Genomic DNA, 27,523 nt, shown 5'->3' with positions numbered 1-27,523 from the left:
CTCAGAGCCCTGTTTACAGAGAGAAATAAAACCAATGTTTAGAATTTTTGACGACTCCTTACTTTTCATCTCCTCCGTCCGTCTCTTTTGCTCCAGTAAGAGTCTTACTAAGGGAAGGCTCTTCAGAAGTTATACTCGGAGATCCAGGAGGTACTGGTGCTGCCCGGCATCCCCTCTGCCCTCCACTGGACTTGATGTCCTGCAGGAATGTTTAACCAAAAGCATGGAGGCAAACGGAGGACAACATTTTCAGTATTTTCCCTCTTCAGCCCGTTTAACGAGGGACAGTATGAAATGGTTACTGCTGCCTGCTGCCTGTGCAACACAAACCAGTCTTTGACACCATTTAAAGAAACTTGTTCTCGTTACATGTCTTTTGGTTGTATAAAGTTTTCTCAGCATAATGTTTTTCTGCATGTTGAGCTCATACGAAATGCATCTTGGGTTTTTGCTTGTCAATCAATCAATCAATCAATCTTTATTTATATAGCGTCTTTTACAGTCAAAATTGTTTCAAGGCGCTTTCCAGAATCCCAGGGCCTAACCCCAGACAAGCAACAGTGGCAAGGAAAAACTCCCCTTTAACAGGAAGAAACCTTGAGCAGGACCAGGCTCGTGTAGGGGGACCCTCCTGCTGATGGGGGGCTGGGTAGAGAGAGAGGAGAGGAGAGGAGAGGAGAGGAGAGGAGAGGAGAGGAGAGGAGAGGAGAGGAGAGGAGAGGAGAGGAGAGGAGAGGAGAGGAGAGGCACAGAAACACATACAAAAATACACTTGTCGTAGGTGTCTTATAGTTTGTAAACTTAGATGAGAGAAAAGAAAGTTCATTCAACTTCTCTTCCATTTGCTGAGGAAAAAAAGCTCAATAAAGGCCCAGTTTTGACTCTTCTTTATAGTTTCAGAACATATGTGCCTCTCAGGCCCCCTAAAATATCAATATCACCTCTGAAACTGTTCCAAGTCCAGCCACATATATATCTTTTGATTCCTCCATATGGTTTCAAATGGCTCTTTTCTGGAAGCTCCGGTCCATCGGTGGAAAGAATAAATTGTCCCATGAAAAATGCATTCAGACGAAATGAGTTCTGGACAAAGTTTACCATAAATTATCTCCCAACAACATATGCCACAGTCACGCACATGTCAATAAGTAGATTTGAGTTTTAGTCTGGTCCTTGTTTTGCCTGCATGCTGCAATGCTTGCATTCCTTCCATTTAAAGTCATTTTTATCTATCAGAGTTGCAACGGAAAATAATGGAAAATGTAAAGCATAAAGCAAATTCAGAGCAGAAATCCAGAACATCCGTTAAAAGCATTTTCTTTTATTCATTTACTGGATAAAATGCCCAAGTTTCAAGGGAGAGGATTGCAAAAAAGATTGAGTGTTTTGAGGGGAAATCACAGAAATTGGAACAAATGTTTTAAAAAAAAATAAATAAATAAATACAAATTAGTGTTGGATGGCATCATCCGTCTGGTTCTGTCTCTCTCTCCCTCTGCCTCTGCTGGTCCACTTGCCTTGGGAACATGATGAACTTTACAGAAGGCTCAGAATATTGCAGTGAAACAGAAGTCATTTATCTTTGTCAGGGCACATCCAGAGTTTTTGCTGGAAGGTCTTAAAAGGGACGTGATCTTTGATTAGGTGGTCAGATGACGACTGCAGCGCTTCAGGAATGATGATGGCTTCAGTCTTGTATCTGCAGATGATTTTCGGATGTTTTGGACCCGTCGGAGGGTTGAATGTGTTTGAGCTGAATGAAAGGACAGGACTCGGGTCCTGTCTCTGCTCTCAACTCTTGTCACTCTCTAAGAGGAAACAGGTGTTGACAGCATCCCTCTCTCCCAACCTCTCTCCATCTCTCTCTCTTCTTAAACCATCATGTGCTTCTCTCTCGGGGTCATCACCGTTTCCTCTGCATCTCCACACCTTCTCTCCTCCTTCTTTTCTTCTCTTGATTCTTTTCTCCTCCCACCCCTGCAGTCAGAAGCTGAGCTTCAAAGAGCGGGTTCGGATGGCCAGCCCCCGTGGTCAGAGCATGAAGAACCGGCAGCTGTCCATCAACGACCGCCAGCGTTGTTCCCCCGGCAACGATGTGATGGGAGGAGCCGAGCTGATGGGAGGAAGCCCAGCCAAAGTGCAGAAGAGTTGGAGCTTCAACGATCGAACGCGCTTTCGGCCATCGCTGAGGCTGAAGAGTCAGACCCGTGCTGCAGTCTCAGACGGTGAGGACAAGGCCGAGAGAAACGCTGCTGGTGAACTTTCATTGAGCAAGAAAAAAAAAAAGCAACCTGATTCTAAAATCTTTTGATTTTATTTTCAGAATGACGCTAAAAAATGGTCTTGATGCTCAGATTTTTTTTCCAAAACTTTTCAAGACCTCCAGATTGGTCATTAGTTATTTATATGAACTGATGTCGCAACATTGTTTGCTCACTTATCCTGATCTGCTCTGCTTTTTCCTCTGACTCATTGGTATGGCTAAAGAACTACTCTATATACCTTTTTTTTTTTATACTTTATAGCTGAGCTGGCAAAAACTGCCCATTTTTGAGCTCCAATCCAGGCAGGACATAACTTCTAACCCCCTAAAAGCATAAATTGTGTCAGTCTGAAACATTCTTGAAGACTCCATGTGCAGAAATTTTTCACGAGGTTTTACAACTGGTTTATCTGCCTCTCTCAGTGGACGCAGGCATGAGCACAGAGGACTCCCTGGATGAGCGAGGCTGCCACTGTGACGTCACCCTGGAGGACCTCTCGGCTCCTCTCAAGGCCGTCATCAGAGCTGTCAGGTAAGATCCAGATCATCCTCTCCAACCTTTTACTGTAGAAACGCAGGACTGACCCTTGTTTGGCTGTTTCTGGTTCATCTGGAAGTGTTTTCCTGTTGGGCCTGATGGGCTGTTGTGTCTCAGATCAGCTCTCTTATCTTCTCCACTTATTTTTTGTTCTTTCGCTGAATGATCCTGATACAACTCATCATATTTATTTTCAGCATAAACAAGATGACTCCCTCATCCCTCCCAGCTCTACCATACCTAGAGTTCACAGACCACAGTGGCTTTTTAGACATAAGACATTTTCAGAATGTCAAATGATGTTAACTGTTCTCTCATTTGATAAAGAGTTCTCATTTCTACTGATTGTTCTTTGTCTTTTTCCATAACATTAATGGTTTTTTTATCATCAATTAGATGGCTATCACAGGAAAAACTACTCAATACTTATACAGAGTTGTATCTTACATTAGTACAATGTTCTCTGCTCCATGGAAGCCTGAAGAAAAGCCATATTATTCCCCTCCTCTATATTCATGCACTCAGCATGGGGTCATGAGATGTTTTGATCCCTCAAGCTAAGCGTTTTAAAAACTCTTCTGACTCCATATTTTCCAGTTAATCTATATGACCTGCTGCTAGGCTTGATGATTTTTCTCCCTGCGGTTTCAGGCAATTCTGCACCCTGTTTGATGTCCTTGTGAGTGTGTTTGTGTGTGTGTATATGTGTGTGTATGTGTGTGTGTGTGTGTGTGTGTGTCTATCCAAATGGCGCTAATTCTCCCACTCCGTTGCTTCTACTCTCTTCATAGTGTTCACTAAATGCTGCCGTTCCTTAAGGGATATATACACATTCACACACACAACCTTCAGCCACCTCCTCTACATGGATGACATCAAGCTGTATGCTTGACTCCTTGATTCACCTCACGAGAATCTACAGCAAAGACATCAGGATGTCAATCGGACTCGATAAATGTGGGCAAATTATATCTAGCAGAGGAAAGGTGATCGCAACTGATGGGGTTGAACTACCTGAAGGGAACATCACAGATGTGCAGGACACCTACAAATACCAGGCAAATGGTAACCATCAGGAGGCAACTAGGCGGTCAGCCACAGGCAAATACCTAGAGAGGTTAAGGCAGATCCTGAAATGTCATCTGAATGGTAAGCATGATATCCAGGCCATAAATGCCTACGCCCTGCCAGTAATCAGATACCCTGCTGGCATAATACCCTGGCCACTGGAAGAGATACAAGCCACTGACATCAAGACAAGGAAGCTCCTCACCATGCAAGGAGGGTTTCACCCTAAGTCCAGCGTCCTGGGGCTGTACATGAAACAAAAGGGGGCTGAGGACTAGTAAGTGTCCGAACTACTGTCCAGGAGGAAACAACAAGCATCCGAGAATACATCAAGATGACGGCCCCCACTGACCGGCTGCTGAGTAAATGCCTCAGGCAACAAAAGCCCATCAAGGAGGAGGAGCTTGAGGGGCTATCATGGAAGAATAAGCCCCTGCATGGTATGCATCACCAACAAATTGAGGAAGTGGCTGATATCGAGAAAACTTACCAGTGGCTGGAAAAGGCCGGACTGAAAGACAGCACAGAGGCACTACTCATGGCTGCACAAGAACAGGTCCAGAACACCAGAGCAATAGAGGCCAGGGTCTACCATACCAGACAGGACCCCAGGTGTAGGCTGTGTGGAGACGCCCCTGAGAGTCTGTCCAGCATATCACAGCAGGGAGCAAGATGTTGGCAGGCATACATGGAGCGGCATAAGGTGGCTGGCATAGAGGAACATCTGCACTGAGGATGGACTGGAGGTCCCAGGGTCCAGGTGGAAGACCCCCCCGAAGGTGCTGGAGAACAAGCAGGTCAAGATCCTGTGGGACTTCCAGGTCCATGATGGTGGCCAATCAGCCTTACATATTGGTGATAGATAAACACCAGAAGACAGTGGTGGTGATAGATGTAGCAATCCAAAGTGATAGCAACATCAGTAAGAAGGAAAACGAGAAGCTGGAGAAATACCAAGAGCTGGAAGAGGAGATAGAGAGAATGTGGGCTGTGAAGGCAACAGTGGTTCCAGTAGTGATTGGGACAGTAGGGGCAGTAACACCCAAGCTGAGTAGATGGCTCCAACAGATACCAGGAACCACATCAGAGATCTCTGTCCAGAAGAGCGCAGTACTAGGAACAGCTAAGATCCTGCGCAGAACCCTCAGACTCCCTCTGATAGAGGACCCAAATCTGAAGGAAGGAGGCACTGCCCAGGAGGGCAAGGAAGAGATTTATTTATTTAATATATATATATCATAAGTATGGGTCTACTTTAACTGCCGCAGAATAGAGGAGGTGTTCACAATTTATCAGACAAAACACAACTTTTCTATGAGTTTTCATGCATTTGTGTTTATTTGCCACCACTTTTTGCTTAGTTTTAGTATAAGCAAACATTGAGGGCAGCTCTTCTGGATAAACCTGATCCTGGATCATTTTTATCTTTGTATGATGGCAAAATAGAATTTCTGGTTATTTTCGATCATTTTGTACAATTTCATTCATACCATTTTTGTATAAAACTCTACTCTTCTATTGTCTCTACTTCAACTCCCTTTATTGCACCTTTTTTTAACGCTTAAACACACATGCACACATAGAAAAGGATCACCAGAGCCCATCTTCAGGGGCCAGCTTGCCCACCCAGCAGGCCTCCTCCCTGGGCAGTCGGAGCCCAGGGCTTTCCCAGGGTGTCAGATTGAAGGCTAGACAGCCCCTCCCTGATCAGGACTGTTATTACAGAGTGTCATCTGTCAATGTTGTTTCCATATAGACATTGAGAAAAAACAGGCAGTCGGACAAAGCAGAAGCCACCAGGGAATCCAGATGCCTCAAGTGCCAGATCCTCTTACCTGCATCAATATTATTCACCCAGCAGTGGCTCCTCTTGCCAAATAAAAGGAGCAAGAGGATTATTAGGAAATTCAAAGTCATTCATTTCGGTTGTGAGATCATTCTGTGGGTATTTCAGAATTTAATGTTTTGTTTTTAACATTTTAGAGTGAGTGAAATCTTATGCAGCAGTAGATGCTGCCATCTAGTGGAGATATATTGTAAATGTAGCCCTATATTTAGCCTAATTTAAGATCGTTTTATGTTCTTTCGGTATGTCTGTGCAGGATTATGAAGTTCCATGTGGCCAAAAAGAAGTTTAAGGAGACTTTGCGTCCATATGATGTGAAGGACGTCATAGAGCAGTATTCTGCGGGACACCTGGACATGTTGTGTCGCATCAAGAGCCTTCAGACCAGGTCAGGACACACAGTTTATCCCTTAATTGTATTAGATTAATTTACGGCAAACACAAATGTTAGAAGTACGCAGGAGTAGGATTCATTTATCCTGTTGGCCCAGCGTGTGTATACTGCATATGTACATGTGTTTCTTCTCTCTCTCAGACTAGACACTGTAGTGGGTCCCTCTCCAAGACCTTTCAGCAGACGTGTCAAGACCTTTTCTTCTCCCTCCCTGCATTTATATTACAGCCAGGCCAGGAGAAAACAATCTGCACCGGGGTTAGACTACCCCGTCCCGTTCTGCTAACTAACTGTGACATTTTTAATCCCATGCTAAAGCCACACTTGGGTCAGTGATTTCTGTGAATTTTGACCAAACACATTGTCAACATGTCCTGAGGTTCAAGGTCTCATACTTACCTCGGATGAGCCAAATTAGCAGATATGATGTGTGACCCAGGTTTGGCATTTAAAGCTACAGAATTAAGGAGCTCAAGTATTGGATTATATACATAGTTTCATCAGAAGCAGTTTGGTGTTTTTTAAACAACTCTCCTATAAGATTAAATATACCTCCACAATCACCAGACAGTAGCACTTTTAATTCTTGTAAGTTTATTATATTACGTGTGATGCTTGAAACTATGTTATAATCTAAATGGGGCACCTTGAGCTCCTCATTTCGCAGCCAACTGATTTCTGTGCCAACATAACCCGACCAGCAACAGTGAAAAAAACACTATGATAGAGGAAGGACATTAAGTCGATTCCCGTGTCAGAGCGTGTTAGTTTATTTATTGCTGTGTCTTTATTTTATTTACTGGTTTTGTGAAAATATTTTGTAAAAAAAACCTTTACGAAAGGCTTCTGTAGAGTGTGAGCATGTTGTGTGTGAGAGACATAGATAGATAGATAGATAGAGAGAGAGAGAGAAAGAGAGAGAGAGAGAGAGAGAGAGAGAGAGAGAGAGAGAGAGAGAGAGAGAGAGAGAGTGCATCTGATCCAGTCTATCTCCTGTCTCTAGACTGGCTGGTCCCACCCTGAGTAAGCGATCCAGGAGCACGCTCCCCCCTGCTCTGCACTATATTTACAGCAGCAACAAGAGAAATCTCTCCTCAGGGTCACTTTTTTTATGTTTAATTTCAAGTTTACCTGCATAATGAACCAATTAATTGCCTGTTACTGTCACCTTTCTGGGCCTTGCCAGTTGCCTGACAGCCTTGTAACTGATATAGTAGACAGGCCATGAATTTCCATCAGATATGGTATTTTGCAATATCTCTCACTTTGCATTGTGGGATTTATTGACCGGGCCTGTTTCTAACTTAGCTTTCCCAGTTAATGGAACCAAAAACCTTGTGTTCAACTAACATGAATGGGATTAATGTGTTTGTGTGTATTACCGGGTTGATTTAAACCCTTAGAAATCGGACACTGACAAATTTCACAAGATGTCCTCTTGAAGAACTGTGTGTTGAACATGTGCGGCTGCTGTGCTTCGTGGGTTTTAGTGTCTTTATGAAAAAAATATGATACATGTCCTTTGGTTGGTTGAGGTTTTGGTCGCTCGCTTGTTTTTGCTATTGAAATATTTCACATTGCGAGCTGAGGAGGAAATGAAAACAGTACAGACTGGGAGTTGTGGAGCTGCTATTTCACACAGGAGCAGTCAGTCAGGCATGCTGCGTGTAGTGTGTTTTACTAACGTCCATTTTATCTTGATGCCACTACAGGTGCAGGACTTTCCATAGCTATATTGTGATTTCTGGCTTCTGTGTGTTTGTGTAACAGGGTGGATCAGATTCTGGGAAAGGGCCAGATTCCCATTGATAAGAAGATAAGGGACAAACTGAATCCTGATGGAGATTCCCTGGAAGGCATGAGTATGCTGGGGCGTGTGTGTAAAGTGGAGAGACAGGTGAAGGACCAATGACGTTGGTCTTTACATTTAAAAACAAGTAAGATCTGAACATCTGCCTCAGTCATACTCTCTGTTGCTTCCAGGTGTCCTCCATTGAATCAAAGCTGGACTCTTTGCTGGACGTCTACCGCCAGGTCCTGCAGAAAGGCCCCTCTGCCCTCACCCTCTCCTCGCTGCCCCTGTTTGAGCTGCACAACCACCAGCGCCACAGCTCAGATTACCAGACCTCCATCCTCAGCAGGGATCTCCCCTCTCCCCAGGAAGGTGATCCCATGGCTGGGGAAAACAACGGGGGCATCAACCATTCTCTCAGCGTCAACACAAGAGGGCTGCGTCTCATTCTTGCACCTGCGGACGATGATGATCCCCCAGACTCGGCCCCTCCATCTTACCCCCCGTCTACAGCTTCGCTCTCCCCATCACCTTTGTTGCCTCCAGACAGCCCCTACCCAAACTTGGCTACCCCCAATATTTCTAAAAGGGCACACTTTCCCGACCTGCCACCACCACCTTCTTCAGGTGGGGGCTTTACCCTTCAGCTGCCTCCCATTTTGCACCCCTCCCAACCCCACTGCCCCATTGAGCCGACCTCAAATAACCAGGGGACCATGGGCCCTTCCGTTGTTGTGAGATCACCTGTGGATGGGGACACTGAGCCAGGTTCTGCCCAAGAAGAGGCACAGCAGTGTGAGAAGCCTGGCTTAAAATCTGAGGGGGTCTGGAGGAGGCACATAAACCTGGAAGTCAATCCCCTGCTGCCCCCCTCCTCCAGCCCAGATGAGACGCCTTCAGACTGGGAGGAGTGTCTTGGAAAATCCCTCTCAGCACACAATCTCTGTCAGCCTTCAACCAACCGTGCCCAGAGTCATTCTTCAGATCTTCACAACAGCAGCAGCAGCCACAGTAGCAAATGTGTCAATGCACACGGGGGTCTTAGCAACTGGGATGAAGCAGAACTTTTCATTAGTGACCGCAAGCTAAACCGAGAGCCAGAACATTTCAACTTCCTGACCCAGGAACCTGGCGACTCTCAACACAATACATTCCCCAGCCCCGTACCCTAACCCTAACCAACACAACCCTGACCCTGACCCTGACCCCGGCCCCGACCCCGACCCCGACCCCGACCCTGACCCTGACCCTGACCCTGACCTAAACCCAATTCTATTCCTAACCTCATAACCAGGTCTTAACCCTCAAACAGAACCTTTAAAGTTGTAAAGACCAGCCAAAATGTCCTCACGTCCTAAAGATATCCTCACTTTGCTAGTTAAATGCATATTTTAGTACTCCCAAAACTTGTAGCATGTACAAGACTACACACACACACACATACACACACACACATTTTTGGGAAGCAATTTTTGGTATTTTTAAGGGTGAGGTTCTTTTGCAAGTGTCCAATCAATGCCTTGTACGTGGACACACAGCATTTATACATGTAACATGAATATTTTACATGGATTTTTTTTTCGTTGTTAAATACTTGGTAGTGTGGTATGAAAACTATAGAACAATATTTATAAACGTGGTCATAATCATGGATGTGCACACGTCTTCCATGAACATCCAGATACAATCACAACTGATGCAGAATAACAACCTTATTAAACACAGGTCATGTTTGTGTGTCTGCGCTGAATTTTGAGAGGGAAAAAAAGTCCTCATGTTTTTCCTCATGGAGGCCAATCAGATTGTTTAAACTTTGACAAGGCAGTGCAGAGGCAGTATGATTAGCAGACCTGCTACATTAAGAACCCAAACCAAAGAAACAAGGGTCCATGTTGTCAGAAGAAGCCTTAATATTTCAGTGCAAAGCTTCAAAGACGTCCCGTTGAGGGTCCACACTGAGACACGGAATATGAGGCACGTTTGACTTTTTCCCCCCCAAAAGGTTTCAAGGATGAAAAAGCGTGCAGCGTAGAACTTTGATTTCATACATATCATGGACGGATTCTCAAAGCTGGAGATCAAACCACTCGCATCTGTCTTCTGCATCTCTTTTTACTGTGTCGTTTGATTTGTTAAACAGTCGTCAGTGATCTTTGGATGCACTAAATCTGTCAGGAGTCAGTGAGGACAGCAAGGACGTCCCACCTGATTTGGACAGAATAGCCCGCTGAGTTGGTTGCTAATGAGCTGAAGCCTGAATGACAGTTTGCTTTTAAAACCAAGCACGAAATGCTGCATGTCTAATCTGCGCTGATGTCCTGCATATCCCCCCGCATGTTAAAGTAAAGGTACCTCCAAATGTAAAAGGAAAGGAAATGTGCACTAAATTTGTTTTTAGAATTATATTAAATTTGAACTAATTTCAAGGTAGTGAAAACGTACTGTATGTTATGTGGATAAATCCCTTAATCCTGAATTTTCCAAGTGTAGTTAAGGTCTTATTTGACAAACCCTGTCTGTGCTGGGTGCTGGTTGCACCTTTCTATCAGTAATAAGAGAAATGTGATGTTTAAAGTTGAAAAAGCTTAAGAAAATGTGCTGAATGTCTCGGGGGGGGTTCAATGAAGCAAGCGAATTGAATGTGAACACGCAGACGCTGCCTCTTCTCCACATCAGCCCTCATCTGAACGCTCAACAAGGTCGATTTAACTATCACTCAAGTGGAGGGAGATATATTTTTCATACATTTGGTACAGACAGTCATTAAATTGTGGGTTGCATGTGTCGTGAATGACGTCCTCACTCTACACTTGAATTATGCGCAAATTTTTGTCAGCCATCTTAACTTTTTGCTCATGCTTTTGAGTTGTTTTGCATGTTTACGTCTTTAAAGTAATATCGAGTCTTAAATGAAAATAAATTGTCCAGGACACCCTTATAAAGGATTATTTTCCTCTTTGCTTTTCACGTTGAGTACGTGCATTGCTAAACAGATGAATATTCTGTAGTTAAATGTTATATTATAGCTGTGTAGATTGATTTTGAATGATTCTACAGCTCCTGTGGGAGTTGTGGTACGATGAATCAACATGAAAGCACAGTTGAAGCCTGAAAATGTGACATGGTTATATAATGCCTGATCTAGGGGTAGATTCTGTTTGTAGTTGTTAATATAGTTCTGCGTTGAAGGCTAGCATAAAACTTCAAGCATGATTCAAATCAAATACTGAGAAATGAGAAAAGCCTGTGAGCACAGCCATTTGGGACACTGGATTCATTGTTTCCTTCATAAAACCTTAATCTATTCTTTTTTTTAAATTTACATTTCAGCTTCAGTGTGCCTTTCTCGTATATGAAAAGCCTCTATTTTGCATTAACTGGGCCAACATCATTTGGCCATAGTAAAAATTTGAAGACATTGTGCTCCTTTTAAGTTGCTTTTGCCATCGAATTTCTGTGGCTTTGCTGGTTAATAGTACCATTTCTCTGCTGTCAAAATGGTAATTTATTACACAACTGGCCTTAAAGCTTGACAATGTAAACATTATTATTATTTCTTTGAAATTAATTTATTTATGTGCACATTATGTTCTCTGGATGAGAAATGCAATGATTTTAATATTCATTAATAAAGTACAGATTAACAAAAAGGCGATTGGTTCTATTTTCTTCTCTCATGACTTTAGGTTTTTGCAGAGCTGTCTACATTTCTCTTTTTATATTTAATTACGTATTTCTAACAGTTTTGGATTTATATACGAGTATATGTCGATCATTACGGTGCATTTAAGTGACCGTGAGTTCGCGCTACCGTGTTTGACCAGTGAAAAATATAAAAATATAGCTATGAACAACTAGATATTTCACGATATATCTTTTGCTGGTGCAGCGTCTCAAGTCGGTAGATGTAAATTTCAACTGTAAATTTCAGACCAGAAATATTGTTCTAAACCATCTGTCTGGAGCCGCAAAAAATTTAAAGCCTTATATTGGGCTTATAATAAAGGCAACACATGCTGTAAGTGTCTATATTAGCTGTATTAGCCTACTGTCCAAATGATAAGTAGGCTACAAATACATAATGAGCATTGATGATTAAATGTTTATTTTCCCTGCAGCGCATCCTGGACAGAATGACGCGCCACGTGGCCACTCTGCTGTACGATGACGCTTTAAGTTTAGCTTCCATTATAATGAGATGTTGAAATTAAATATTTATTATACACATTTACACAGCATTGGGAAAACTTTAAGAATGTTTGTCACGTTTTTCCTCCTACAGAAATTATATTAAAACAATTTCCATTTTCATATTTTTGAAAAAGCTCCAGGGAGCCACTAGGGCGGCGCCAAAGAGCCGCATGCGGCTCCAGAGCCATGGGTTGCCGACCCCTGTTCTAAACAGATGGAAGTAGAGGCGGGAGTTTACGGCGTTTTCATTAAGGGCCGTGAAGGCAGCACGGGATTTGACCTAGCTCACCTAGCTCCGAGCTTTATTCGACCAACTCGCAGGTGAAGAGCGAAACTTAAAATGTCTGATTGGGAAGATGCCTCCGATGATACCGGCGATTCTATCAGGGACTGGGCGAGACAACAACCCTCGCCTGCGATAGACTGGACACGCACAGCTTTCCCGAGTGAAAATGAGAACTTTGGGATGATTGATGCGAGACAGGAACGGACCGATGCGCATAAAGCCCGGGAGCCTGGACGAGCTCCAGCAGTCCGGGGTCGAACGTTCCATCGGAACTGTGATCCCGGTGAAACGATGGGGGATTTGACACGGGGTCTGAGATTTAACGTGGAAAAGCTCTCAATTGGAACAATAATTGGTATGTTTCGGTTGGTAGAGCCAAGTTAGCTTAACGGCTACTGTCTTCCAGTTGACATCTTTGCTAATTAGCTGATGGTTTTCATGGTTTCACTCCCTTTAGATGTAACCTAGTTGCTTTCATTGTACAAGAAGCAGAGATGGCAATTTTGGGGAGAGGAATTAAAAAATGCAACACCTTTTTCCCCCACACCCTCATTAAAAAATGTCTTTTAGGTCGCGGAGGAGCTCGAATCCGCCAAATGCAAGATCGAAGCGGTGCAACAATCAAGGCACGTTAGCTTCGCTCTCCATTTTAGAGCCACTTTGCCTTTTTAAAGCGGATTCCCTCTTTGCTTGTTTCAGGTGTACACCCGGGACACCCAGGGGGAAGTGAACATTTTTGGGTCCCCTGATTCACAACAAAAAGCAAAGAATATGATCGATGACCTGTTGGCAAATCCCAACGTTTCACGTCAAAATGGTATGATGGTGTCTTTTTTTTTAGGACAGAGCTTTGTTAAAGCAGGTATATCCTCAGTGATATGGACTGCTACAGCATCCCCGGCACACCTTTTAATATAAAAACCTTTTTACTTAAATATGAGTTAATTTGCACCAGTGACCAAATTCCACTGGTTCCCAACCGAATTAGACCAATCTGTCGGGTACCAGATTGGTCAAAGAGCAGATTCCTCAATCTCCTTTTGCATCATTGGTTTACATTTGCATTTAATATGGAGGCTAAATAAAACCGAGGATACTGTGTCTCAGTTGGTCAGAGGGCCGATAATCGACAGTGGGCAAGACGATACAGGGACGTAGAAGGTGAAGGAAGGACGACAAGCGACTGGACGTCTCGGGCGGCGCCGTCGGCACAAGAAGCCTCAGCTCCAGCAGCCATAGACTGGGGCATGATCCGGAAGAAAAAAGACGAATATGCAGAAATCAAGTGGAAGGGTGAGTTTGAATATACTCATTAAGATGTAAAGAACCACTGACTTGGTGAGCTGCCTGCAGACGCCCTGAAATTAGTGTGATTTCAGATGTCAAGTGCAAGATGAGGTTGGTTTCTTAACGAATAGTGCTCTTTGCACATGTCTGCCACTTCCTTCAGGCCTGCCGCCCATTAAGAAGCAGTTTTACATCGAGGCAGAGAGTCTGTCTGCGCTGATGCCAGAGGAAGTTAACCAGTGGAGGCAAGCGTGACATCACATGCAGCCACAGCACCTTAAAAATGAGGATTCTGTCCTTTTATTTACACATGTAGTGTGTGTGTTCAGGCTGTACATGGACTGCTTCCTGTGTCGCCTTAAAAAGTGAGCATTGTGCCTGTTTTTGTGTGTGTGTTTTGGCCCTCCCCAACGAAGAAAGGAGAATAACAATATCTTTGTGGATGACCTGAAGAAGGAAGGTGAGAAGCGGCCCATTCCCAAACCTTGTCGCACCTTTCTGGAGGCCTTTCAGCATTATACAGAGATCATGGATAATGTCAAGCACGCTGGTTTCGTCAACCCCACCCCCATCCAAGTATGGACCCGTCACCTCGCCACCCTCTTTTCCTTATTTTGTGGTAGTGGCATTCTTGAAGGATGTGTTGTAAGGTTGTGTCCAGGTTTTCACTTTGATAATCCTGCCGTTTTAGTCCCAGGCTTGGCCCGTGTTGCTGAGCGGGGACGACCTGATCGCCATTGCTCAGACGGGAACAGGGAAAACGCTGGCTTACCTGCTGCCAGGATTCATCCACATGAATGGGCAACCTGTGTGAGTACAGGAGCTCCTCAGGCTGTTTTCAGAGAAGGAATATATCATTCATTTATTTCTGGATAGACCTAAATGTGAGCGGAACGGCCCAGGCATGTTGGTTCTGACTCCTACCAGAGAACTGGCGCTGCAGGTCGATGCTGAGTGCAAGAAGTACAGCTACAAGGACTACAAAAGGTTCAGCCCGGCAGTGTTGAGAACCCGCCAGTTATTAGAAGAACAAAGTTCTGATTGTGTGCGTCTGCGCCTCCTCTCAGCGTTTGTGTCTACGGCGGAGGGGACCGGAAAGCCCAGATCCATAAGGTTGAGCGTGGCGTGGACATCGTGATTGCTACCCCAGGCCGGCTCCATGACCTGCAGATGAACAAGCTCATCAACCTTCGGTCCATCACCTACCTGGTCAGCTGTCTGCATGTGTTTGTGTTCAAGATGTGGGACAGTCGCTTACGGTCTGTGCGCCTGTTTCTCTGCAACAAGGTCCTAGACGAGGCCGACCGCATGCTGGATTTGGGCTTTGAGCCTCAGATTATGAAGATTCTGCTGGACGTCCGCCCTGACCGTCAGACCGTCATGACCAGGTCAGACTCATTCATTTCTACTTTTTGATGGTGCATTAATGTTTCATAGTTTAATTATAAGCCACTCTGGAGATATGTAACAAAAGCTCGGTGCTGTCTCTGGTCTGGGTTCAGCGCCACCTGGCCTGCAAGTGTGAGACGGATGGCTACGTCCTACTTGAAGGATCCCATGATGGTGTACGTTGGTAGTCTAGATTTAACTGTAAGTGGAAATGAACCTTCTCCTGTGTTTGTGTTGGCATGATCCCTAATCCCAGACCATATTCTTCCTGCTGCATATACAGTAATCAGCTCCCTAAGCTCATTATAAAGTCACGACCTCGGTCTTTCCTCAGTGTGCAGCTCTGTTTTTCCTCGTTTGCAGGCAGTTAGCTCAGTGCGGCAGAAGATCCTGATTGTTAGCGCAGAGGAGAAAAAGCCCTACTTGTTGAACTTCCTCAAAAATATGGAGCCTCAGGACAAAGTTCTCATCTTTGTGGGCAGGAAGCTCACGTGAGTGGATCGATTCAAACCATTTCGCTGCACATTTCCCACAAATGCAAGTTTCCTGTGTTTGTCCCTCTTCTGCCTTCTTTAAATGTATAACTCCTCAGAGCTGATGACCTGTCTAGCGACTTGTGTCTTTATGGTGAGTCTGTGCAGTGTCTCCATGGTGGCCATGAGCAATGTGATCGAGAGGAGGCTCTTAAAGATTTTAAAGCGAGTATGTTACAGGAAGGGAACTCTGTTAAATCTGTGTTTTTGCGGTGAGTTCCCCGCTCAGAGACTGCAGATCTGACAAGGTTATCCTCTTTCAGGCAAAGTTCGCATCCTTGTCGCCACAGATCTGGCTTCTCGAGGGCTGGATGTCCTCGATATAACGCACGTCTTTAACTACGATTTCCCTAAAAACATTGAAGAGTACGTCCACCGTGTGGGGCGCACTGGCCGAGCAGGGTAGAGCTGTTTAAAATGGATTTTAAGCTTTACGGTTTCTTCTGGGTTCCTCTGTGATCTCTTTCCTTATTTGCTCCAGACGCTCAGGTGCTGCTGTTACCCTGGTGACAAGGGATGACTGGAGGATGGCTCCTCGGCTGATTCCCATCCTGGAGCGTTCAGGACAGGTTAGAGAGACAGGAAGTTCCTCTAAAATATGAATGGCAGGTTCTGGCACAGATGGAAAATCTGTGCCGTTTTTTGTTTTGTTTTTTTTTAATAATAAAAGCTTCTGTTCCAGATGTTTTTATACCATTAACCACCACCGGGGAGGTTCTACCTCAGAAAACATCTCAAAATATTCACCTTCTACATGAAATCTTAATATTTGTTCTTCAGGACGTCCCTGAGGAGCTGGTGACAATGGCTGAGCGATATGATAAATACAGGGAGCTTAGAGCCAGAGAAGAAATAGGAGGAAGAAGAGATGGCGGAAGAAGAGATGGTGGGTGGAAAGGAAGGAAAAGCTGAGAATTCTGATGAAAGCGGAGGTGTGTCACAGTGGATAAAAGAATGTGACCATTGATGTCCAATAAAGATGTCTTTCAACATTATTGTTATTATTATTTTAGAAAGTCTGATCCTGTGTAGACACAAATATCAACCTTATTTTCCTTCCTACTATGATTTAAACATTTGCATTTTGTCTGTTAATCAGAGGACGTTTTACCTCTCAAATATCTGTTTTATTAAATTGGCAGTCATCTGAAATATTCTGTAAATCCTTTGGACTGAGCAGCTGGACAATAAAATGTTTTTACAGCCAGCCATTATTTGTTTTGTTTTTTATTTTTGAACAGCGACATCTTGTGGACGTAAAGGTGTAATATTTGGTGGTTTTTCTTAACAGCGACATCTTGTGGACATGTTAGTGTATTATTTAATGTTCGCGCCGTCCATGGGCTTCGAACCCAGTCCACGACGGCCGTATTTTAGCCAGGTTTTCTGTCATCCCAGGCAGAAAATAGCTTTACAAAGGTCGGTAAAAACCTAAAAGTCCACCTGGTAGATCAGAAAACCTGGTAGGATCATGGATCGCCATGCCTGGGTTCGAACTCTTAGTTTAGTAGTAAGAGACAATTGATTTAGTTCCGGTTGACTTAAACTAAGGCCATAGTTAATAGCTAAGAGTTTATTTTAGCTTATATTGCAGGGCAATCTATAATTATTGTTACTGCTACTACTACTACTACTACTACTGTGACTAATAATAATAATAAAAGAAAATAAGAATAGCAGCAGTCAGACATGGAGTACAATAGTAAAGAGCTGAAACTAAATCAGTTCTTTCCACCACATTTAAAAAAGAACAAAGCCCAGGATGTTGGTTGAAACATGTTTAATGTTGCAAAGAGGCTCATGCCATCTTACAATAAGGTGCATTATCTGATGCCAATTCAAGCTTCTTCAGTGCAAAATTAGCAAATTGCCAATCAAAGTGCCTTAAGTGGCCCTCAGCAGGGACGCATTTGAACCATTTGCTCCAGGTGATTTTTACAGAATAAACACAACAAATCACTAAGTTTCACTTATCTACTACTCAGGCAAACATACATGAACTTTTCTTTTTTGTCTACAGAGCATCACCTAGCTGCAAACAAACACTAAAAAGCAAGACGACATGTACCATGTAAAGTGACATATCCTTGCACTCCCAAGAGTGGTGATAAAATTTCGGAACTTGAATGTCTTGCTATCTGAGAACGGAAAAGCTTTTTTCCATGAATTAAAAAGACAACACTCTATTGAAAGAAATGCTTTCACATTCACATTGTAGTTAGCTAAGGATCACCTACCAAATGACAAGGAATCAGGAGTGCTTCCTTAAGGACTCGAGATCTAACTGTTGCTCTTTCCTACGAATGCTTTTGCGATGCATTGTGATGACAAGCCAGTCTTTGATTATTAGTTTAAAGTAGCCAATTGTCGGATGGCGTTGGATGACTGATGTCCTGCCCTGGGAGACCTTTGGGTCGGCAGAGGAACACAACATTCATTTGTTCCTCTGGGCCTTCTGGGCAGACTTGGTTACTTTCCCAGTGGTGGAGACCTTCTTCTCGACTCCTTTAATGACCCCGACAGCCACCGTCTGACGCATGTCGCGCACTGCAAAACGGCCTGCAACATGGGCGGGGGGGCATCATTCTCATCTGGAGTCACTTACGGGGATGCTAACCAACAAATTCTTGACAACCGTACTCACCGAGGGGAGGGTACTCGGAGAAGCTTTCGACACACATCGGCTTGCCAGGAACCATATCAACGATGGCAGCATCTCCCGACTTGAGTGCCTTGGGATTGTCCTCCAGCTTCTTGCCGGAGCGGCGGTCTATCTTCTCCTTCAGCTCTGCAAACTTGCAGGCGATGTGAGCGGTGTGACAGTCCAGCACAGGAGCGTAGCCGGCACTGATCTGACCCGGGTGATTGAGGATGATCACCTGCGAAGCGAAGCCACAAAGTGAGCGGACCGTCGGCCTGTTGCTGCCAAACAACGTCATGGTGTCTACCTGGGCGGTGAAGTTGGCGGCCTCCTGTGGCGGGTCGTTCTTGCTGTCGCCGGCCACGTTGCCACGGCGGATGTCCTTCACGGACACGTTCTTGACATTAAAGCCCACATTGTCACCTGGGAGCGCCTCGGTCAACGCCTCGTGGTGCATCTCCACGGATTTGACCTCGGTGGTTACGTTGACGGGGGCAAAGGTCACCACCATGCCGGGCTTTAGCACCCCTGTTTCCACACGGCCGACGGGCACAGTTCCGATGCCTGAGGACAACAGCCAAGACAGAGAACATTAAGGTGCTTCACTTCATCAGTCTGATTAAGCCAGCTGTATAATTAGTAATGATTGTTGCGCGCCTCCAATCTTGTAGACGTCCTGCAGGGGGAGACGCAGAGGCTTATCAGTGGGACGGGTGGGGGGCTGGATGGCATCAAGAGCCTCCAGCAGTGTCGTCCCTGATGCATTGCCTTCTTTCCTACTGATCTTCCATCCCTTAAACCATGTCATCTGAAGCAGAACACATATTTTTTCATATTAATACAACTTCTTTTAGCCGAGTCTTGGTTCACCAACATCATTCTTTAGGTTTACGCTTACATTTGGGCTGGGCTCCAGCATGTTGTCCCCATTCCAGCCAGAAATGGGAACAAAGGCGACGGTGTCGGGGTTGTAGCCAATCTTCTTGATGTAGGTGCTCACTTCCTTCACAATTTCATCGTATCGCTTCTGGCTGTAGTTTGGCTCAGTGGAGTCCATCTTATTGATGCCCACGATCAGCTGCTTCACTCCCAGGGTGTAGGCCAGGAGGGCGTGTTCGCGGGTCTGACCGTTCTTAGAGATGCCCGCCTCAAACTCACCCACGCCGGCCGCCACAATCAGCACGGCACAGTCCGCCTAAAGATCAGATTTCAAGCCTGAATGAAACCAACAGAACCCTCCAGAACTCTGGGTGGCGTCCTCGGGTTACAGACCTGGGAGGTCCCGGTGATCATGTTCTTGATGAAATCCCTGTGACCCGGGGCATCGATGATGGTCACGTAGTACTTGCTGGTTTCAAACTTCCACAGCGAGATGTCGATGGTGATGCCGCGCTCCCGCTCTGCCTTCAGCTTGTCCAGCACCCAGGCGTACTTGAACGAGCCCTTCCCCATCTGAGAACATAACAGATGACGGTTGATGCCCCCCGCCTCCGCAGCGAGAAGGTCGCCCAGCTCTCACCCGTACCGCATTACCTCGGCAGCTTCCTTCTCGAACTTCTCGATGGTTCGCTTGTCGATGCCCCCGCATTTGTAGATGAGGTGACCTGTGGTGGTGGACTTCCCAGAATCCACATGGCCGATCACCACAATGTTGATGTGGAGTTTTTCCTTTCCCATGGTGGCTAGAGTTTGAACGCACCCTGTAGGCTAAAAAAGGATATTACAGTCATCACCTCTAAAGTAACCTCTGACCTTGGACGTAAGGATGAGATAAAATGGTCCAGTCCCGATCAATCTTTTTTGCAACGTCATCGTGAGCTTCATGGTCGTTCACTCAAGTGACGATTGGGTAAAAATACAATTAATTGTTAAAATGACCGGAGAGACTGTGTGACTTTAGCGCATCTTTAAAGGTCATCCAAAGGTCAAACAGCAACTGCAGCACAAATGATGCATCCAAACATCCTTCTGTAAACACCTGAAGCCATCTTCAGTGGACTGGATGCATTACCTGGAGTCAAAGCGTTTATTAAGGGTTACAGATGAGGTTTCAATTGTAGATCGAGGGAGATTAAAAATCGGATCCATGGAAACTGAACTGCACCAAACACAAAACGCCTACCCTCTCCCCTCCCTCCATCCATCCATCCATCCTCCATCCCCCTGTTCTGCTGCCTCCACCTCACAGACACACCAAAACAATAGGGCTCTGGGGTTTGGCAACACTTCACCTTGTCACAGCCACTGCCTTTAAAAACAGCTTCACTGCAAAACAATGTCCACCATTTTGTCAGGTCCAATCCAGAGATGGTGCAGCAGCCATTTCTCAGACACTGCAGAGCTCTGCATGCAGCCTGATGCAGGGGAGAGGATGTCTGACCCCCGCAGGAGTGTTGTGGTGAGAAATAAATACCATAATAACCTTCATCTGGACGCTTCACGCATGCAAAATCAAGTTTGATTTTCTGATAATCCGAGTAAGTGAGGATCAACTTTTATCTGAGCTGGAAAAGCTCTGTGGCTTTAATCCAACTGTAACACGAATCCCTCTTCATCTTGGTCTGAGGGGCTCAGGTGACCCGGTTGCCAGGACGGACTTTGTTTTTCCTCAAACGCTTGTCTCTTTCTGTCTGTCATTGGTAACGTCGCCGCCAGAGCTGCCGCAGCGCGTTCCGAGTTGTGAAAATTTATTTGATGAGAAAATACGACGTTTGATAAAAACGAAACGAGGTCAATTGGCACGAATGTAATGTTTAAACGATTTAAGGGAAATGTCAGCCCTCCGCCATGTTCTCTCATCTCCCAGCGCCGGGATGCGTATTAAAGAGCAGCCGCCTGCCCTCCCTTCTTCCTCAAATTATTCCCAAAAACACTTGACTGAAGACGGAAGCCCGTCAATAATTTAAGTCGCGTTTAAGCGTCCAAACACAAATCACCACGACGAACTGTTTCACGTAGGCTGCAGCGGTCGTACCTGAGAGCTGGCTGATGTCAGGTAAGGCGCAGGACCAGAGACGAGACGCGCTGATCCAGTTATAGCGCGCAGGACAGGAGGGGCTGTTGCGTAATTGCGCGCACCCGCCGCTGCGCTGCACAGGAAAGACGAAAAAGTCGACGCGATGCATCCATTAACGGACGCGACAGTGTCTTACATAAATCATCACTTACGCTTACTCCTAGAAAGTATTACACCTTTATACCAACAGTAAATGTTGTCGTATTCGTGATCAGAATGACGTCATGATGGCCTTTCGCGTTATGAAACTGCTCCGCACGCACATCCCGACAGAAGTTTTCAGTGCGCCTCTTTCTTAAAATGCGGGACTGCGGAGGAAAGTGCGGGATGGCGACTGTGACAACATTATATTTTGAAAATGAAAATAGAAAGCCTTCCCATAATTAATATCAATCCGGTTGCGATAGACGTTTGTCTAATTAGCAACCCCAGATCTGCGTCTTTATTAGGTCAGATTGTTTTTCACTTTCACAAATATTTCTGTGTTTTTAAAATTGAAAATAACTCGTAACTAATGAACCAATCCTTGTCTGAATCAGACAATGTCCTTCAAATCTGACATATTTAAGATTGAGACGTCAAACACTACTGACCATAACTGTCATCAACGCTGCAATGTGATAAATAAGAAAACACACCAGTAAGTCCAGTTTCATGGGAGGTTTATACTCACAATACATGTCAGGAATGTCTGAAAGTTCAAAGTGATTCAAAAAAGCTCATTCATTCTTTAAAAACAGTACAATTGTAAAAAAATAAGGCACGTTGAAATTTTAAGTAAAATGATCATTGGTGACAGAAATTATAAGTTCAATTGTAAAACCTATCCAAAAAAAGGAGTTGGCCATAATCTTGCTCTCATCTATAAATACAGCTAAAAATAAGATAAAATAAAATGAACTGACACATTGCTCTAAAAAAAGAATCCCTGAAAGTACGAACAGGAAAGTCCGTCAAAGTCCCTCTTCAATGGCCTACTTCACTCTGTAAACTTCTGTGCAGCGGGTGAACCAGTCCCATTAAGTTCACCCTCACACTGGTTTAAATGCTTAATATGCAAACAGGTTAATGGTGGAAAACTAGTTCGTAAATTTAACGGACATGCTGAGATTGTATGACTAAATGTTCCTTTTTGAATCAAGTGCTATAAAGAAAGGTTTACTAATATTGGCTCAGACTCCAGTGCAACTGGTAAATCCCACCAGTAAGAAAAGACCTGGCTCACCTGATATATTTGGGGGGGTTTGACAGCAAACACATTAGTCAGTACTGAACTGGCTGTTTTCCCTTTCTGTTAGTGGCAGCAAACATCTCTGCTGCTTTCAAACCTCCAGCTTTGACTGTGACACAGCCTTATTTTCCATGACTGGAGGACGTGCGGATGGCCCAGGGCTGCACCTTTCCTTCACCAAATAGGGTGTAGACCAATGCTCCCAGCACATTGATGGCAGCAGCGATGTAAAACACGGACTGCCATTCTTCGAGAGTGTTCTGGGAATATTCAGCACAACAAATAGATAAATAGAAAACAGAGGATTTAAGATTTCACCTGCCTACTGTCAAAGTAATGAGCCGTGTTAAAACCAAAAACATTCTGTCAAGGAATCATTTTCATGCCCAATTTTCAGCTTTCCTTCTGCTCTGCCTGGATATAAATATTTCAAGATTTATTTTTGGCTTCCTTGTCTATTATCTCTTAATCACACAATCTGCCCTCGTGACTGTAATTTATAATCCTTTATTATTTGTGAGTGCATAACCTGTAATGAACTATTAAAGCATTTGCCTCTATAACTAATCCTGACAATATTTATTTTCGGAGAAATTAAATGGGAATTTGACAGTACGCTGGTGTCGCTGAACAAAATAGTAACGGCAACTAATTCAGAATAGAACAGCATCATGATGCGGAACCATGGTTTTTTTCTATTCCATTATAATCAACGTTGACAATAGAGTACCTCTAGGAACAATTTATTTTAAAATTGAAAAATGGTTCCAATGACTATAACACAGAAATACATGTTCACACATTATATCACCAAACCCAAAGAGAATTATGTCCTTATCATAAAAGACGGCAGACATGACTTTTTCCCCTTAAATTAGAAAGTGAACCAACGTCGCCACCTGGTGGCAAGATTTAAATCCTGAACTACATAGCGGGGGACAGGAAATAGAAGTTTTTGCTAAAATCAATTGGCGGTCACGCGGTGATAACAAAGTAGTTTAAAAAAAAAATAGATATATATAACTGATCACTATGTACACTGAATCATGCAATGATTTTCTTACATGGCGGGTGAGTCCTCTACCTATGACTGGTCCTACCATGCCAGGAATAGTAGCAAAGGTGTTGGTGATAGACAAGAGAATGCCGGCATACCTACAAACACAAATACAGTGTTGTAGGCTTTCAAAGGAAAGTCAGTTACAGGTAGAGAAAGAAAAGCGTTTGCTAATCCTTACGAAGGTGCAATATCAAGGTGGTTGATGTTGAAACCAGATGAAGCCACTCCACCCAGAGAAGAAGAGAGGGTGAGGAAGGTTATAGCCAAGATGTAGTTACAGCCTGTGTAACCTGTTGCCACTAGAAACAGTGCTGGGAAAAGCATGCCTACAGAAATCAAGGATTAACAGTGACTACACTGATCAGACAGAAAACCAAGTCTTTCCCAATGACAAAAGACTTACCCACGATGGTGAAGGCCTTCCTGACACGGATGGTGGAGTAGAGGCAAGTTTCCCGAAGGTAATCGGCAAACTGGCCAGCCAAAACCGCAACTATGCTGCAGCCGAGGTAAGGTAGGGCTGACAGCATCCCATTCTATTGAGGACAGGGGCAGTATTAAAAATGTATCCAGACACAAAACCTGCAAGATCTCCCACCTGCTGGATGCTGAATCCAAGAATATCATTCATGTAGGTTGGTAGCAGCGTCAGGAGGGTGTAGAAGGACCAGTTGAAGGAAAAGTGAGCCACAACAATGGCCCAGAGTGGCCTGGATGTCACTATGGCCCGCCATGGGATGTTATTTGTGGAGACAGCCAGCTATAATGAGTGAGGCAGAATATAGAATGCAGTGTTATGGCCTCTGCAGCATTTTAAAGTTTTGGGGTTTTTACAAATGCATCAAACAAAAACAGAGCATTAGGAAAGGTTATAAGTGTTTCTTAAAATCTTCAGCACACCTTTATTTAGGAATTTTTTTTTTTTACATTGTTGTTGTTTCTACATCACCTCATCCTTCAGAGATGCATTAATATAAATTCTCTCCTCTTCCGATATCCGAGGGTGAGTATTTGGACTGTCAAAGGCCAGAAAAGACCACAAGATGAACCAGAACAAGCCAATTGCTCCTGGACAAATGTGAAATCACAGAAGCAACATGTTACAGTGAAGCCAGGTTCCTCAGAAGACAGCCTCAGATATGCATTCAATTAAGTGCTGATATAACTCTACCCAGCAGCAGAGGATGAGGAAAAGCCGGAGCAGCGTAACTACTCTGTGCCATTGCTTAGCTGGAATGCCAACATTACAAAAGTAGAGTTGTAAAACTCATTACCAAATATATAGAACACGTAGGTCCAATCCAGGTAGAAGCAGATTTCACCTGATAGAGGAAGAGCAATGACCGTCCCTAGCTGGCCTCCTGGTGCAAAGACAAATAAGGCAAAAATCAATATTTGTGATCGTCATCTGGCCCTTTTCATTAGTAATAACATAACATAGTAAATTCATAGCATGTTGGGCCATAATCCAAAGACTTCAAGAGACTGATACTGAAAAGATCCTGAATTTAGACAGTTCTTGTGTCTGAAAGACATACCGATATAGGAAATGGAGAACAGTCGACTCCTCTCCAGAGGTGGGGCCCATGCTGCCCACATGGTGTACATGGCAGGATATGTGACTCCCTGAATATGACAGAATCACTACATCTGGTAGAGACACTGGTCAAAGAGAAACATCCATGATTGCCTACCTCTCCAATTCCTTCAAACACCCGAACAGCGAAGAGGTAATTTGCACCTAAATTGGCCGCCAGGGGTGTTAGCAGTGTAAAAAGTACCGTTCCCAGGACTCCAAGTCCCAAGAGCCACTTGGGTCCACAGCGGCTGGCCAGGTAGCCTCCAGGGATCTGTGTCAAGATATAACCATAGAAGAAGGCACCCAAGATCCAACCCTGGGTCTCAGAGTCCCAGTCGTACATGCTGGCCTATGATGAAGGGAAAGACATTTCACTATCTGAGAAATACATGCACAAAACATGGTTGTTTTTATTCCTGATTAAATGATCACATGTCACATAAACAGTTATGGAAGTAACTATGTGAGTCCTTTCAGTGGGCACTTTCTAACTCACTGTTTGGTTGTGTTTTGGCCGCTCGGGGCTGTTGTGTGCAGGACACAACGAGCCGCTGTGGTTAGTGCTGGACTTCTGAGTGTTGTTAAGCATTTCCACCATGGCAACGCTAAGGTTAACCCTCAAACTGTAGACCACAAAGAAGGCATAACAGGAGAGCAATGCCAGACCGTATCGTGAGGAGCAGCAAACTGCCGCTACAGAGAAAAAGAAGGAAAAGCAGTAAACCCGGTTTAACAAATTGCATCATGTGATTCCAGTTGAATAACATGTTTGACAATGCAAGCCTATTAGATGACGTCGCCTGTATGTTTTCCGTCCTATAGATTTAATTGCAAATATAGACAGCCTGTCAATATAATTTATTATCAGGTTACTGACTTGGTTGATTGACTAAAAAAAAGGAAGCCTTAGGTAGGTTTATAAGTAACCTGTGAGGTTGCAGCTTCATAAGAATATCTGCGTTTATAGCAATAGAGGCAAAGACTTATCGAAACTAATACAAACCTGCAGCCACAATAAAAGGCTACATTGAGAAAGATAAATAAGCTGCTTCTACCTGTAATTACTCGGACAATTTTAATCCAATATACAGCTGAAAAGACAAAGAATGATGGAAAGAAATAGCTGCCATAGCGTGACATGATGGTGTCTGTTCTATGTTGACTCTGACAGTAACACTAAGTACCATGTGCACTGGGAGGAAAAACCTGGAGCTTCAGCAAACAAGCACATGTTTAATCCGTATTTAGATTTTGGAGGGAAATGTAACTTAATATGAGAATATTAAACTCAGTTTTGGTATCGGGGCCCCCTTAAGTTTGAATTAAGACACATGTCAAGAGGACAGAGGGTGATAATTCCGTTGGTGTGTAAGCATACGTGCACTATTTACACTAACCTCCCCCAAGAAATGAAGTTTTGTACGTAGCTAAACCAGCTTGCTTGTCTTCAAACCATGAATACATTTTGTCTAATCACATGCACACTGAACCATGCAAGGATTTCCCTTTAGCTACCAACACTCTGCATATCTTTTTGCACTCGACTTAATTTTAATAAATCACCTTTGTGGACTGTCTGATGTTTTTCTCGGTGTGCCTCTGGAAGCAGCGGAGTGTCCTGTTCGTCTCCTTCCATGTCCGACTCGTAAGGCTCCATTTACTAAGACCGTTTAATGTGTCGACTATGCTACTTTTAAAAACATATAACTAAACGAGCCTCAGAGAAACTATCCTCCAGCTGTATCTGTTTATTTTTGCATTGACATAATTTTGCCGACTTCCGCCAGATGACAACCACGGGACCGGAAATACAAAACTGGACCACTGACAGGTCCCGCCCATGTATCGCCTGCCGAAAATCCTCTACTGTGATTGGCTAGTTTTAAGGCGTTACTATTGGCCTAAAATCACATACGCCGAACATGGAAGTACATTTCTGTCAGTACAGAGGGAGAAATGTCGAAATTTTTCGATATTTCCACGTTAAAATGTACCTTTTTACACTATACTTTCTACGTTATTTGGCAATATTCTCACCTTTTTGTGTACATACCACTGCAACCAGAAATAGTCAATCCCTCATTTTCTAAAAACGATATGAAAGATTCTTATAACTTACCAAAAAATAATCTTACACCTCTTGTTGGTTGCTTGAATATTGAAAAATTCAGAACAAAGGAGTTCTGAGAAGCAACAGAGCAGTAGCTCCTGACAGGGGACTATTGTTTATGTCTGTAAGGGAATGAAATGACACCAGAGAAAATAATGTAATTACATTGCTGCTCGTATACATTTACATCAGATAGTTTGTGGCCACATATTGACAGGCATAATATCAGTGTTGACCAGGAAAGATTTAAAATGGTACTAAATTAAACTTGTGTTACCCACAGCTCATTACTAAAATCA

General features: G+C 44.0%; 4 protein-coding genes across 10 annotated transcripts in view; 2 read left to right on the top strand and 2 right to left on the bottom strand.

Moving 5' to 3' along the window:
* kcnq5a (potassium voltage-gated channel, KQT-like subfamily, member 5a) overlaps nt 1–11,195 on the top strand; it is a 53,151-nt gene extending 41,956 nt beyond the window's left edge. For 2 of the 5 annotated variants that reach the window (XM_029835243.1, XM_029835244.1), the window contains exons 10-16: nt 1,984–2,225; nt 2,687–2,795; nt 5,972–6,103; nt 6,251–6,367; nt 7,113–7,208; nt 7,880–8,006; nt 8,093–11,195. In XM_029835243.1, the coding sequence (XP_029691103.1) occupies nt 1,984–2,225; nt 2,687–2,795; nt 5,972–6,103; nt 6,251–6,367; nt 7,113–7,208; nt 7,880–8,006; nt 8,093–9,073 (1,804 nt within the window). In that variant the 3' untranslated portion in view covers nt 9,074–11,195. The remainder of the gene's footprint in view (nt 1–1,983; nt 2,226–2,686; nt 2,796–5,971; nt 6,104–6,250; nt 6,368–7,112; nt 7,209–7,879; nt 8,007–8,092) is intronic. The other 3 variants (XM_011603094.2, XM_029835246.1, XM_029835245.1) reach the window with 2 other exon arrangements.
* Nucleotides 11,196–12,303: 1,108 nt separating this feature from the next.
* ddx43 (DEAD (Asp-Glu-Ala-Asp) box polypeptide 43) lies at nt 12,304–16,796 on the top strand. Its single transcript, XM_003963864.3, has 16 exons — nt 12,304–12,733; nt 12,949–13,004; nt 13,078–13,195; nt 13,486–13,671; nt 13,829–13,910; nt 14,082–14,241; nt 14,357–14,475; nt 14,542–14,652; nt 14,733–14,874; nt 14,953–15,053; nt 15,168–15,255; nt 15,418–15,545; nt 15,647–15,756; nt 15,851–15,989; nt 16,069–16,156; nt 16,368–16,796. Exons 1-16 carry the CDS (start codon nt 12,433–12,435, stop codon nt 16,497–16,499), a joined length of 2,061 nt encoding a protein of 686 aa, XP_003963913.3. The 5' UTR covers nt 12,304–12,432; the 3' UTR covers nt 16,500–16,796.
* Nucleotides 16,797–17,352: 556 nt separating this feature from the next.
* On the bottom strand, nt 17,353–21,331 carry LOC101063194 (elongation factor 1-alpha 1). 2 transcript variants are annotated; one of them, XM_003963814.3, is made up of 8 exons: nt 21,203–21,331; nt 19,762–19,935; nt 19,501–19,680; nt 19,127–19,423; nt 18,886–19,036; nt 18,536–18,792; nt 18,232–18,466; nt 17,353–18,146 (listed from the first exon to the last, which is right to left on the bottom strand). In XM_003963814.3, the coding sequence occupies exons 2-8, from the start codon at nt 19,903–19,905 to the stop codon at nt 18,022–18,024; spliced, it is 1,389 nt and encodes a 462-aa protein (XP_003963863.2). In that variant the 5' UTR covers nt 19,906–19,935; nt 21,203–21,331; the 3' UTR covers nt 17,353–18,021. The 2 variants fall into 2 exon arrangements, with proteins under 2 accessions (XP_003963863.2, XP_029691163.1); XM_029835303.1 differs by lacking the exon at nt 21,203–21,331 and adding an exon at nt 20,240–20,344.
* A 558-nt stretch (nt 21,332–21,889) lies between these two features.
* On the bottom strand, nt 21,890–26,922 carry slc17a5 (solute carrier family 17 member 5). 2 transcript variants are annotated; one of them, XM_003963865.3, is made up of 11 exons: nt 26,678–26,922; nt 25,611–25,807; nt 25,230–25,463; nt 25,074–25,161; nt 24,810–24,896; nt 24,485–24,603; nt 24,134–24,295; nt 23,939–24,071; nt 23,714–23,861; nt 23,540–23,630; nt 21,890–22,735 (listed from the first exon to the last, which is right to left on the bottom strand). In XM_003963865.3, exons 1-11 carry the CDS (start codon nt 26,769–26,771, stop codon nt 22,598–22,600), a joined length of 1,491 nt encoding a protein of 496 aa, XP_003963914.1. In that variant the 5' UTR covers nt 26,772–26,922; the 3' UTR covers nt 21,890–22,597. The 2 variants fall into 2 exon arrangements, with proteins under 2 accessions (XP_003963914.1, XP_029691162.1); XM_029835302.1 differs by having other exon boundaries at nt 25,611–25,737.
* Between the last annotated feature and the right edge of the window lie 601 nt (nt 26,923–27,523).

The sequence above is a fragment of the Takifugu rubripes genome, chromosome 4 (assembly GCF_901000725.2).
Source record: "Takifugu rubripes chromosome 4, fTakRub1.2, whole genome shotgun sequence".
NCBI classification, from domain to species: domain Eukaryota; kingdom Metazoa; phylum Chordata; class Actinopteri; order Tetraodontiformes; family Tetraodontidae; genus Takifugu; species Takifugu rubripes.
The sequence above is the reverse complement of the archived record's forward strand: the minus strand, read 5'-3'. Positions and strand labels throughout refer to the sequence as shown.

Coding starts and splice junctions, on each gene's coding strand:
- ddx43 (XM_003963864.3), top strand. CDS start 12,433: ATGTCTGATTGGGAAGATGCCTCCGATGATACCGGCGATTCTATCAGG. Junction 13,005..13,077: donor GAAGCGGTGCAACAATCAAG/GCACGTTAGCTT, acceptor TGCTTGTTTCAG/GTGTACACCCGGGACACCCA. Junction 13,911..14,081: donor GAGGAAGTTAACCAGTGGAG/GCAAGCGTGACA, acceptor TCCCCAACGAAG/AAAGGAGAATAACAATATCT.
- LOC101063194 (XM_003963814.3), bottom strand. CDS start 19,905: ATGGGAAAGGAAAAACTCCACATCAACATTGTGGTGATCGGCCATGTG. Junction 18,793..18,885: donor GGACGTCTACAAGATTGGAG/GCGCGCAACAAT, acceptor TGTTGTCCTCAG/GCATCGGAACTGTGCCCGTC. Junction 18,147..18,231: donor CTCCGAGTACCCTCCCCTCG/GTGAGTACGGTT, acceptor CCCATGTTGCAG/GCCGTTTTGCAGTGCGCGAC.
- slc17a5 (XM_003963865.3), bottom strand. CDS start 26,771: ATGGAGCCTTACGAGTCGGACATGGAAGGAGACGAACAGGACACTCCG. Junction 24,296..24,484: donor ATGCATCTCTGAAGGATGAG/GTGATGTAGAAA, acceptor CACTCATTATAG/CTGGCTGTCTCCACAAATAA. Junction 22,736..23,539: donor GTAGAGGACTCACCCGCCAT/GTAAGAAAATCA, acceptor GAATATTCCCAG/AACACTCTCGAAGAATGGCA.